At 32.9% G+C, this 13,242-nt stretch overlaps 1 protein-coding gene across 1 annotated transcript in view; it reads right to left on the reverse strand.

The window, feature by feature from the left end:
• The window catches only part of LOC126821838 (C-1-tetrahydrofolate synthase, cytoplasmic), a 35,251-nt gene that overhangs the window by 11,808 nt on the left and 10,201 nt on the right, over positions 1-13,242 (reverse strand). Inside the window, exons 2-9 of the mRNA XM_050550346.2 lie at positions 13,102-13,186; positions 10,604-10,717; positions 10,040-10,099; positions 7,247-7,323; positions 6,684-6,784; positions 5,720-5,856; positions 5,300-5,411; positions 334-503 (exon numbers count right to left, since the gene is read on the reverse strand). Of these exons, the coding sequence (XP_050406303.1) occupies positions 334-503; positions 5,300-5,411; positions 5,720-5,856; positions 6,684-6,784; positions 7,247-7,323; positions 10,040-10,099; positions 10,604-10,717; positions 13,102-13,186 (856 nt within the window). The remainder of the gene's footprint in view (positions 1-333; positions 504-5,299; positions 5,412-5,719; positions 5,857-6,683; positions 6,785-7,246; positions 7,324-10,039; positions 10,100-10,603; positions 10,718-13,101; positions 13,187-13,242) is intronic.

The following is a 13,242-nucleotide window of genomic DNA, read 5'->3' on the forward strand; positions in this document are numbered from 1 at the left end:
CTTATGTACATACAGAATCATTCATTCTGAAATAAGACAAGAGTGGCTTCCATGGATTAGACTTGGAGAGTTCCTCTGGAAACTCTTTGTTAAAAGTTAAAAAAGGTCTAAAAACATGCATATCAAAACAGACTCTGGGGTTGCCACAAAAAAATTAATGACATTTAAAGCCAAATATTAAAACTATACATAAAAAATTGCTACAAACACCATTTTAAAAAACTACAGTGAACAGCCACATAACCCCCTGCTGAGGCCCCTGCTGATTGTAAAGCCCCAGGCTGTGTAGTATGTTTAACTTTATCTAAGACTGACATAGGTTACACAACATACCCCAGTCATTTCTGCTGTTCTTTTTGCTGAATCTACAGTATTTTGAAGCAACATCGCTACCGTCATTGGTCCTACACCACCAGGTACTGGTGTAATCCAGCTAGCTTTTTCTTTCGCCCCATCATAATCTACATCACCAACTAATCTCTTTCCCGATTTCTTTGAAGCATCTGAAACCAATTAATCAATACATATAACACATTGACTTTGATTATTGTTTTCTACAAACTATAGATGCCAACATTAATTTGCTTTACATCTACGTACCAATACATGAAAACAAATTCTACAAAGTGAGCAAGCAAGGATAATAACTCTAGAAGTAACTAACAACTAGTGCAGAAAAGTAGTACGTTAAACGCCACCTCATGTTACTAACGACAATTTGATAGGCTCCTTCATTTCATTATTACCGGTATATATATCTATATAAATAAAATATTTTAAAGAAAGACGCCAAAAACTAATATTAGGCTAATACTTTATGTTCAATCTGAACATCCTTTAGGCCATTAGTATTATCGGATGTCACCGTAACTCTAGATGTAAGTAACAGAAATTGTTGAAATTCAATATGATACTTGTTTCATTAACTTCAACAATGGACACATAGTACAGTTCCAAAATTAATTTCATAAATAGCCCTTTGTTTTCTTCAAGAATTTTAATAGTAATCCATATAATTAATCTTTTAACTTAAAAGATGCATGTAAAATTTAGATAAAGAGCTGGACGTTCCTGCTATAGTAGTTCCAAAATAGATAATGAAAAATGAATATATTGAAATTTCCATTCAAATTACTTTATTATTGTAGCAATGGTACTGCAGGCATTCTAATGCATTTAAATCTCTGCTATCCGATGACCTATATAGTTAATTATGGGCTTGTCATGTTAATAAATGTCTAAATAATAGTTTATATAAAATTTGAAGCCAATATAAAGACCTGCCAATAGGCAGACTTAACTCTTACATACTGCACCCTTAATTGTAATAGGGTACAGAATAAATTCAGTTAAACTAACTCAGACAAATAAAGCTAAAAATTTCAGAGAGTAAAGAAACAAAGAGAAGTTTGAAAGAAAAAAATGAATGGCAATTTCTATAGCAAAAAAGTTATTGACCGTCATGGTTGCTTGACTATACTGACTGTTTATTATTCAACCAAACAAACATTTCGAATTTAAAGCCTCTATTCAAATACTGAGTATTAAGATGAATTATAAGTTCCCAATTTACATGATGTGGTATATAAAAAAAAATGATAGAAATGTTTGGTAAGTGAATATGAGACAAACAAGTTCATTTTTTTTTCAAAATAGGAGGTAAGAAGAATAACAGTTATACTGTTCAGATATCACAATAAACAAGATGTATTTGTAAATGTTAAAAAAAAGACCAAAAATAGTATAATGTTGAATATTTCCATTTTAGCAAATAATTTATATATACCGGTATATATATGTATATATAAAAAAATAACTTACTTTGAGATAAAGTTTTAGAAAAATTCCTAGTCAAGACACCCAATAATATAGGTCTATTAATCACTATCTGTCTACATGCCATGTGCAACATGTTTGTATTCTAAATAGTAATGATCACGGTATAGAGCACTCCCTCTCAAAATCCTCTATACAAAATGTCTACATTATATAGTACCGGTAGTAGGATAATAGAGGTTGTTGTCGGCTCTGCTTGGGTGAATAATGAAAACCACTGGAGGGTGAAGAATTCTCTTTGTTTTAATTTTATTATGTACAATTATCAAAGATGTTTACCCCCATCTATAGAGGAATTTTTGGAGGTGATAAACCACAAGAAACCCAACATAATAAACTAGTGTCCCAATCAAACAATAGTTTATACCTAAATGTGTGAAAATATTTTAGTGTGTGCTAAAAGAAACTAAGACTAAATTTTAAGGATAAAGATTAAATGCCTACTATTGTCACAATAGATTCTGGGATATTTTAATCTAAATCTTATTTATTCTATAAGAATTCATTCAATCAAACAATTCCTTTAACGTCTCTGTCATTTTAGGGGTTTGGGATTTCTGGCAAAGTTGAATCAGTATCAGAGGAGTATCAGTCCAAACAGTATTTAATTCAATTCACCATTTACAAAAGTATGAGGAAAAATTGTCAGCATTCTCTGCAGACGAAATAATTGTGATATGGTAAAAACAGGCCAGTCTTAGATTAAATCTGTGTTGATTAGCGCTGGATATTGCCACTTCAGTCACGATGTGATATGTATTGCAATTTATGTGCTATGATACAATTTGTATTATAATTCATAACCAAGTCAATATCTATCAAGAAAACAACAGGATAAATCAATAATTGATATTTTTAGTCCTGCCGATGTCGAAGAATTAAAAATGTTTTATAACACAATATTGATGTGGATCAAGATAAGGACCAAAATAATTTAGGAGTGTTTGTGTACCTATGGATAATGTGTGACGTGGATAATAAGAGTGACAAGTTACTTACCGAAGCAACAAAAAAAAAAACAACATAAAAAAGTAGTAGCAGTTGTATAATAGAGGTTGTCCGCTCTGCTTGGGGGAATAATGAAAACCATTGGAGGATGAAAAATTCTCTTTGTTTTAATTCTATTAGGTATATTAATTAAAGATGTTTACCACCTTTAGTTTTAATCACTCCTAGAGGAATTTTTGGAGGTGATAAACCACAAGAAACCAAACATAATAAACTAGTGTCCCAATCAAACAATAGATTATATCTAAATGTGTGAAAATATTTTAGTGCTGTGTGCCAAAAGAAACTAAGACTAAAATGCATTAATTGATTTTTAAGGATAAAGATTAAATGGCTACTATTGTCATAATAGATTTTGGGATACTTAAATCTAAATCTTATTTATTCTATAAGAATTCATTCAATCAATTCCTTTAACATCTCTGTCATTTTAGGGATTTCTGGCAAAGTTGAATCTCTAAGAAGAGTATCAGTCCAAACACTGTTCAATTCTATTCAGTATTTACAATGGTATGATGAACAAGCGCATTGGTACCCCTGCATTATACATCCATGACCGCTGGCAACGGTTTTGGGGTCTTATACATTAAGCCTATCTTAGGAGACTGGCCAAGCTCCTATAGAACCAGCAGGAGGGAAGAAATTGTTTTGTGTCGCTCTCGCATTGGTCATACCTTTTTAACTCATATTTTCATTTTGAAGCGAGAGCATCAACCAGAATGTGTTCACTGTCATGTTCCTTTGACAGTAAAACACATCTTGATTGAGTCCAATCATATCAAGTATATTAGATCTAAATATTACCGTTGCCATTCAGCACGTCAGTTATTTGCTCAACCGGAGCTATATGATAAATTGCTAGCATTTTTAAAAGAGACAAACTTTTATTCAAAATTTTAATGGTATATATTTATCATATATTGCGTTTTAAATATTTATATATGTAAAGGAATTGATATATTTATTTTTAATTATATTTTCTGTGATATTTGTTTTTATTTACATATATGAATACATCCATAATGTTTTAATTTATTTCGTTAAATTCACCATATGCTTGGTGCCATAAAACAACATTTCATTTCATTTTATTTCTGGCAGTTTTGGTCAGATTTTCACGAAATTCAAACTCAACTTACATTACATTCAGGAAGTTACGATCCAATATGCGCAACCATTGAAAGGAACCAAGATCTTTGGTTTATAGACATGCATTTCAAGTTTCATTGCAGAACAGAGGGCCTGACAAGGACAGCTGTCTAGTCCTTCGGATGAGACGAAAAATCGAGGTCCCGTGGATACATTAGATAGCACGTAAAAGATCCCTTGGCAGTTGGAATTCGATATAAGAGTAGGCGATAGTGCCGCTGCCCGGGCAAAATTTCCCTCATAGCACACTGTATGGCGTATGCCCGTCTTCATTAGCCCAGTATAGGAGCAGAACAGTAGGACGTTAAACCCCATTTCATTTCATTTCATTTCATTTCAAGTTTCATCAAAATCAGATGAAAATTGAGACCTCAAGCTAAAAACATGATTTTTCGTACAATCAGGGGCCATAATCTATGAAGTTAAGGCACGATATATGCCAATATCGACAGGAACCAAGATCTTTGGGAGATAGATCTATATTTTAAGTTTCGTCAAAATTGTGACCTGTAGTGTCCACAAACAAATTGTGGACCGACGGATGGGCAGACAGGGGCGACGACAATATACGTCCACATGAAAATGTGGGCGTATAAAAACGAAAGGAAATATAGATCTGTATTTTGATAAGATTGTAGTGTTTGATTACTTATGGATATTGTGTGACATGGATAATAAGACAGGTTACTTACCGAAGCAACAAAAAAACAAAACAAAACAAAAAACATAAAAAAGAATCACGATAAATCGATTCAGCATCTTTAGATTCAATATGTGAATTGTGCGAAAGTGAATTGTATTCTTGAATAAATATCTAACAATTAATTTGAGTACATTTTAATATGGATTAAGCCAGGAAATATATGGTATTGTTTGAAAAATAGAGATGACGACCAGTGGCTTTAATTCATATTTTCCATTATTTTTAATATAACATGTACAACCCTATACATGTAAAATAAAGAAGGGAAATGAAATTGAGTTTAACGCCCTACACCGACTGGGCTAATGAAGACGAGTATACGCCATACAGTGTGCTATGAGGGAAATATTGGCTGGACAGCAGCACTACAGTCTAATCTTACATTGAATTCTAAATGTTAAGGGTTCTTTTACGTGCACACCAATGTGTACATGGCACCTCGTTTTTTGTCCCATATGCACCACTGACAAGGGGAAACCACAATGGAAAATCACAAAAAACTTTCTTGGTCAACACAGGGATTAAACACAGGACTTCAAAATTAGTGAGCTAACGTCTTACCATGGCTTCCAAAATAAAGAAGCGAGAGATGAAATATATTACCTGGTATAGAATTAATACCACAATCTATAACAACAGCACCATCTTTTATCCAATCTGCTTTAACAAACTGTGGTCTACCTATTGCTACTACCAATATCTCAGCTTTCTGTACCTTTAAATAAAACACATACAGATATAAATAACCAAGATGGAGGGAAATTGGTCTAACGTCTGCACTTTAGATTAAAATGTTAGTCATTCGATTCCCAGCTTGTATGTGGACAAGGAATCGGGTACCCTGTTCAACCTTGTGATTTTCTATGGGTCGTCTGATTTCCTCCCCCAATTATGCACAATCAAATTATGTGATACAACCATCGTTTCAAATGAACTTTTGAAATTGACCATCAAGAAAATCCAAAAATAAATTTTTCTGGATTATTTATAATTGAACAAACCTCCAGTTTTGGTAAAACCTACCTCTTCCTTAATATCTGCTGTTCTAGAATGACATACTGTTACAGTAGCATGGTTCCATGTTAATAAATCAGACATTGGTGCACCAACAATTTTACTTCTACCAATTACTACAGCTCTCTTTCCTTTTACTTCAATTCCTGTCAAAATATATTAATATAATTCTAAAACTTTTACTGGTGTGCATATAAGACTCGTACAGACATCTTATAGAGTTCTCCAAGTTAATAATAATATCTATAATTGATGTATAAATCATAATTTAAGCAAAATTATGTAATATGTAATCAAATAGTTAATAAACCATATCCTTCAGTGATAAAGTTCAAGCAATAAACATTACATGCCACTCCCTATTAATAGAATTATTATTATTATTTACTCTCACAAACATTTCATTGGATTTTTTTGTTGCACTAGTGGTTTGAGACTATAAAATACTCTTGGTCATCCAGCTTGCTCCTTCTAAGTAACTAATTGTGAAATTATATGTAAATGACTAAAGTTCAATTTCGCAAACACATAGATGTCATCTATGTGCCGCTTTCTATTTATTTTATCCAATTAAATAGTACGTCATACAATGCACTATCAGGATTTCAAATTTTATCAATGAAAACAACACTGCGATATTTCAAATCAGACGAGCCAAAAATTTGTCCAAAATTTGATAATATATTAGGATAGTCTTTAGGATAGTCTTGACATCCAGAACCAATCTGTGGGACCAGAGCATTTACTTTAAATTTAATAGTTTATTCTGGTAAAAATATCTGTACTATCATACAGGCCTATTATATAAAAATTCAAAGCTTACATTCTCACCGCTTCAGATTATTTAAAACAAATTCAGTCAATTATGAAAAACTGTTAATTTTGAAGTAGAAAGTCAGAATACTCTCATGCCTGACATGCAAGTACATTTATGTCAGCTTTAAAATTTTGAATAAAGTAGTGTAATATGTACCTGTTCTGTGTATAAGCTCTAAACATCCTCTTGGTGTACAAGGCACTACACAACTATCTAAATCACCTCTTGATAATTTACCAGCATTATCTTGATGTAGACTAATATGCAATTTACAAATAATATTTAAGACTGAACAGAAACCCACAAAAATTCTGAGAAGAACAGTGAGAAGTAAATCACAGTATGTTATGATGCACTTCAAAGGAACAGTGCCTCTATTTCTACAGACACCTTGATTTTTCTAGTATTTGCAAGGTTTGGATGAATGGTATTATTCCACAATAAATTTGAATCAAGACTCTGATTTTCGATAGTTTTACTCCTTATGGTTAACTGCACTATCTCAGTTAAATTGAAAAACATTCTCAATAGCCCTGACCTAGAAGTATTGAGAATGTAGAGACTTGGTTGATGACAATATACCTCCACAAGAAATGTGGATGAATAAAAGTAATTATGAAGATATAGAAATACCTGAGTAAGTAAATAATAGATTACTGAAACTTTAGATGATCACAATCTACTATCTGTTGAAAATAGACAACAGAATTATAGCTTACCCATCGACATCTTTAGAAGGCAGAATAGTATTCGTCACTAGATGAGCATCAATTAGATTTTCTGAATCCATTGGCAACTGAAAGTTTAAAGAATTTAATCTCAAACATTGTAAAATTAATATGACATCTAAAGAACTGTTTTCATATTTGAGAAAGTCACCAGTCTGAGAACCAACAGACCATAACTGGCTCTGACCTAAATGAGACACAAAAAATCAAAAGACAACTATTTACCAATATCAATTCTGTATTGAAAGACCTTCAAATTGATATATATTACAGGAAATTATCACCAAAATTGAGCTTTTAAGATGTTTGGTATACTTACATCATAATATTCAGAAAAACGCAATTGAAAATTATTAAAAAACCAGAGCAAAACTTTATAGCAACCAAAACTGCTTTGGGGACGTAAAAATTTAATTTTTGCCATGTTTCGAATAAGGGACCCACTACATATCTCTCAATTATCCAGAAATGTTCACATATGAAATAGAAGTACTGAACTGCACATGAAGCATTTTGAGATTATCTCCCCTTATACAACATTTTAAGCCAAAATCACTATTTAAGAAGGGTTCACTAATTCCATTATTTATTTGGGAAAAGACGAACACTTGCATCTCCATACGGCACATGGAAACAACAGGTATTCATAAAAAAGAATTGTGTAATTTTGTTTGCTAAACTATATATACAAAATCAATATGGAAATCATGTGATCTTAAAAATAACAATCACATTGTCCAGCCACATTTTACTGAATAGAGGAGGAAAGATAAGTGATCAATCAGGAGACTCTTTACATAGACCTTGTCAACCACTACTCCATTCTTGGTGCTTGGAGCATTAAAAGACTTGCTGTAGATATTCACTATTTAACCCAATGTAGATTGCACCCTAGAGCATATCATATCCCTAGAGCTCATTAACTCAGCAGGGCCCATCTCTAAGCCCATTTGTAGATTATTGTTAATCCTAATACTTTCTTCAAAATTCCAAATAACTAAAATCCTATTTTCTATACAAACAAATATTTAATTACATATTACAGATTGTCGTGTACTTTCCAATGATATAAAATTCATTTGTATAAAGTAGCAATTAAATTACTATAAATTATATTGAAAAGCCTGTTCCACTAAAAGTATGACTTTTCTCTGTCATAATGGTAAAAGATTTTTGTTTTGTTTCTTAAAAAAAAATAAAACACAAATATAGTCTCTCAAATATAACTATTAACCAGCGGTTGTCAGGCAAGATATGCCCACATTTTGCAAGAGATGGATAGAGAACAAGCTAAAAACAAAAGCGATTTTTTCATACAATCAATTACAATCAGGGCCATAATCCAGAAAGTTATGGTATGAAATGTGCAAATATCAAATGGGACCGAGATCTTTGGGATATAAAAATTTATTTTATGTTTCTTCAAAATTGGATAAAAACTGTGACCTCTAGAGGGTCCACAAATTTTGTATTACATACTTTTACACCATTTCCGTACAAAGAGCGGACAATTTGTTGGGCAATTTCATTTCAATTTTCCTGAAATTCGAATTCAACCTTCATTATGGTGGAATGGTGATATATTTAAATGGTTTTTAAAATAGAATAAACAATTATAACCTCTAGGTAATCCAGAAGATAAAAATGTGATTTTTCATACGATCAAGGGCCATAATTCAGGAAGTTAAGATCCGATATGCGCGAATATCGAAAGGAACCAAGATCTTTATGATGTAAGCATAAATTTAAGGTTGCATCAAAATCAGAAAAGTATTGTGGCCTCTAGAGTGTCTACAACCTTGATATACCACATATTTACACCATTTGCATTATATGAGGGGTGGCCATTTTGTCTGTCAGTTTTGGTCCGATTTTCACAAAATTCGACCTCAACCATCATTACGGTGTAACAGTGATATATTCACATGGTTTTAAAAATCGGATAATAATTATGACCTCTATAGTGTCCACAAGCTAAAAACGCGATTTTTCATACAGTCAAGGGTCATAATTCAGGACATTACGATCTGATATGCGTAAATATTGAAAGGAACCAAGATCTTTGGGTGATAAACATGTATTTCAAGTTTCATCAAAGTCGGATCAAAATTGTGAGCTCTAGAGGGTCCACAACCTTGATATACCATATTTTTACACTGTTTGCGTACGAGGGGCGGTCATTTTGTCCGGAAGTTTTGGTCCGATTTTCACGAAATTTGAACTCGACCGTCATTAAGGTGTAACAGTGATATATTCAAATGTTTTTTTTAAAATTGGAATAAAACTGTGACCTCCATAGGGTCCACAAGTTAAAAAACAAGATCTTAGGGAGATAAACCTATATTTCAAGTTTCGTTGAAATCAGATAAAAATTGTGACCTGTAGAGTGTCCACAAACAATTGTGGATGGACGGACAGACAGGTCGACGACAATATCCGTACACATGAAAATGTGGGCGTATCAAAATTCTGATTCCATATCACTCTCCACATTGTAGAATTATTGGCCGTAAGTTACGTCTTGATAATGTTGGAATGACCCCAAAGTCGTTGACACAGTGTGAATTTTCACCTCCGACATATTACTTATCACGCAATCAGCATTAATTTAAGAAGTAAATACAATAACAGTTGATTGTTCTTGCACTTTTGTTCGCTAATGCCGATGTCAAGAGTGCTTAGTAGGTACTTTTATTCGCTACTGACTAATGAGAGGGTACATACTGATTCGCTATCGAGTACAATGGGTTAAACAAATGAACACATATTTATGTAAAAACCTACCTGAACAATAATACCATGTACAGTAGGATCAGAATTTAACCTCTCTACTGTCTCCACTACCTAGAAATATAAAACATCATCATCATCATATTAATAAATATTTCAGCAATCTATTTCATCTATATATGTAAACTGTATGTCTGCTCAAAATTATATATTATTGCTGAAGAGTTAAGTGCCAATTATGATATTCAGATTTTGCCAAATTGTTCCGGAGAGTCAAAAAGCAAACATCGTACTAAACATTTAGCCAGAATGTTGTAAAGTATCTCAACTGATTTTCTAAAATATTTCTTTTGGAATTGTGCATGTTTTGTATTCACTCACTGTTCAGGTAATTAACAGACATTTTGAGATTTTTCATGCACTTTTTGGGATTGTTTGACTAAATACATTTTTGAATTATTGTTTCTGAGACATTCTTTTCATAGTTGCTGAAATTTGTAAAAGCTTGTGGTGGCCGTATGTGTCATTGAAACACATTAATGACATCATTTGAAGTAAAATAACATACATATTATATTTGATGCTTAATATTGTAATAATAAGAGATGATTATAATACCTCATCTTGTGTTGATGATCTAGGTAAATTAATATGGCTGGCATTAACTCCAACTTCACAAGCTGCTTTCATCTTCATGTTAATATAAACATTAGAATCTTCTCTTCCACCAACCTATTTATCATAGAACAAAAGACAGGTTGCCAGGCAACAAAACATACGTCCACAGCAGCTAAATCGTCTGGGCAGTCGCATATTTTTACTTTTGTAGGTAATGAAACAGTTATAATACACTAAAATCTGATTAAGAGTAAAAACTCATTACGGTAAATAATTATCAGAAAATTGTTAGAATTTGTTTGGCCCATATTAACGTTTAGTATACAAAACATATAATATCATGGATTTAGTTATCAAAAATCATTTAAAATCAATATACTTGTTCGTCTCAAGACCTTAAACTCTGTGTATCAATCTAAAATCAATCGAAACGATTATATATAGGCGTAAACACAGTGTATAAATATAAAATCATTCATATGAAAACTATGGTCTCTAAAGCATCCACAAGATTTTTCAAAGTAAATATCGGAAATTGTTGAAAATCAATAGGTTTCGTCTGATGAACTTAAAGATACATTCCCGGGTACAAACTGGGTGATTTGATTATATATTTTGACTAAAAACATATTCAAACTAATTAATTTATCATAATTTTGCTTCAAATCCTTCTCAAAACATTGCAATTGTTAGGGAATATCCTGGCTATAAAAAATCGATCAAAAGAGGTCATGTTTGTGTTACGAGACTTACCTCTCTCGGTACCTAGCAACAAGAATTCATTGCATACACATGACAATGTTGTCTTTATTCGTTGACTATTTATTACAAATATCGAAGCCTAATTAAATTCTCGGATTATCTACTGCCCGCGTCTTTTTCCGTGATTTTTATCTCAGAAAGTGTTGTATGTCTTCATAAAGTTTATCAACATGTACACCAAGCGCTCAATCTCCGCGTGCAACCTTCGACGTCACGTGTGCAGACAATTCTAATCGTTGTGCTGTCGATTAGGGAAACCCTTACATTTTTGTCCTGTATGCGCGCTCCATGAGTGTTTTTCAGGGAATCCATTATTTTTCTAGTAAGATTGGATATTTATACTTTCCATATATATATTTATACTTTCCATATATACCAAAATAGCCATACTTTTATTGGAAATAACCACCCGATAAATACTTTTCTGGGAAAGTATCTTTAAACACTGTATAAATAAGTCAATCGGATATTAATGTTCAGCCTCTAGAGCATTCACAAGATTTTTCAAAGTGATCAAGGGTCATAACTCTGGCAGTAATTATCAGAAATCGTTGAAAATCAATAGGCTTCTTCATCTCATGAGCTTAAACACTATCTATAAATTCAAAGTCAATCAGATATTAACTTTTTAGCCTCTAGAGCGTTCGCAAGATTTTTCAAAGTGATCAAGGCCATAAATCTGGCAGTAATTATCAGAAATCGTTGAAAATCTGATTAAATTACAGATCTATATCTGTTTCGTTTTTTTTATACTTTCAATGGCCTACACTACATGAAGATCTGACAAGTTATAGCGATAGGTCACGTCAGGGGTCAAAAGACCGACTTATGACCCTACGACATCAGACATTTGATTAACCAATCAGCATTGATGTTACTAGTGGATTACCCACAGTTCCGTGAAAAACACGCCTAAAGCTCGCCGTAACAGACCGTTTCATTGGCTTATACCTGACACCATTCAGAACACGAGTTAAATAACAACTCTTCCAGATCCAAGTGTAGTAAAGACATAAAAGAACTAGTGAAATGAAATGAAATGGGGTTTAACGTCCTCCTGTTCTGCTCCGAACTGGGCTAATTAAGACGAGCATACGCCTTACAGTGTGCTAGACAGCGGCACTACGGCCTACTCTTATATAGAATTCCAACTGTCAAGGGATCTTTTACATGCACACCAATACGTCACTGACAAGGGGGAAACACGCCAGAAAATCTAGATGAACTTTCCCTGCCAATGCAGGGATCGAACACCCGACCTCCAGGCTAGCGAGCCAGCATCTTACCCACCGTCACCCCCATAAAAGAATCCTTAAATGGCTTAGACTGCTGTACGGGCATAATCTCTCTCATATTACACTGCATGGCGTAATATCGTCTTCATTAGTCCATTACACCCATTCTGTGCCAAAAAGTAGGACGTTAAACCCATTTCATCTTTTAAAGAGAGCCACACAAAGAAAGGAAATACGTCTACACAGCAGCTTTATCCCCCATCCACGAAAAAAGTGATAACCATAAACAGCATTCAAGTTTATCCGAACAAAAAATTTGTGGCTCTAGAAAACAGACAAGCAAAATTACGCAAATTGAAGATCCATAATGCTGAAAAAAACATAGCGTTTGCATTCAATTTCAATTCCGTCTACTCATAATAATAGTAATTATAAGGTTTGAGAAAGATTCATACAATAGAAGACCAGAACAATTAAATCATAAAATAAGAAAAGTCACACCTGTACAACTGCTAAACCAGGTAAAAAGCCAGGATATTTCTGTTGCATGATTTCCACTTCATTCTTTAACTTTTCACGGATATCACTGTAATGTATAAATCAAATCATTATAATAGATAAATCCATCATTTTCCAAAAACA

The sequence above is a fragment of the Patella vulgata genome, chromosome 5, assembly GCF_932274485.2.
Source record: "Patella vulgata chromosome 5, xgPatVulg1.2, whole genome shotgun sequence".
Classification (NCBI taxonomy): domain Eukaryota; kingdom Metazoa; phylum Mollusca; class Gastropoda; family Patellidae; genus Patella; species Patella vulgata.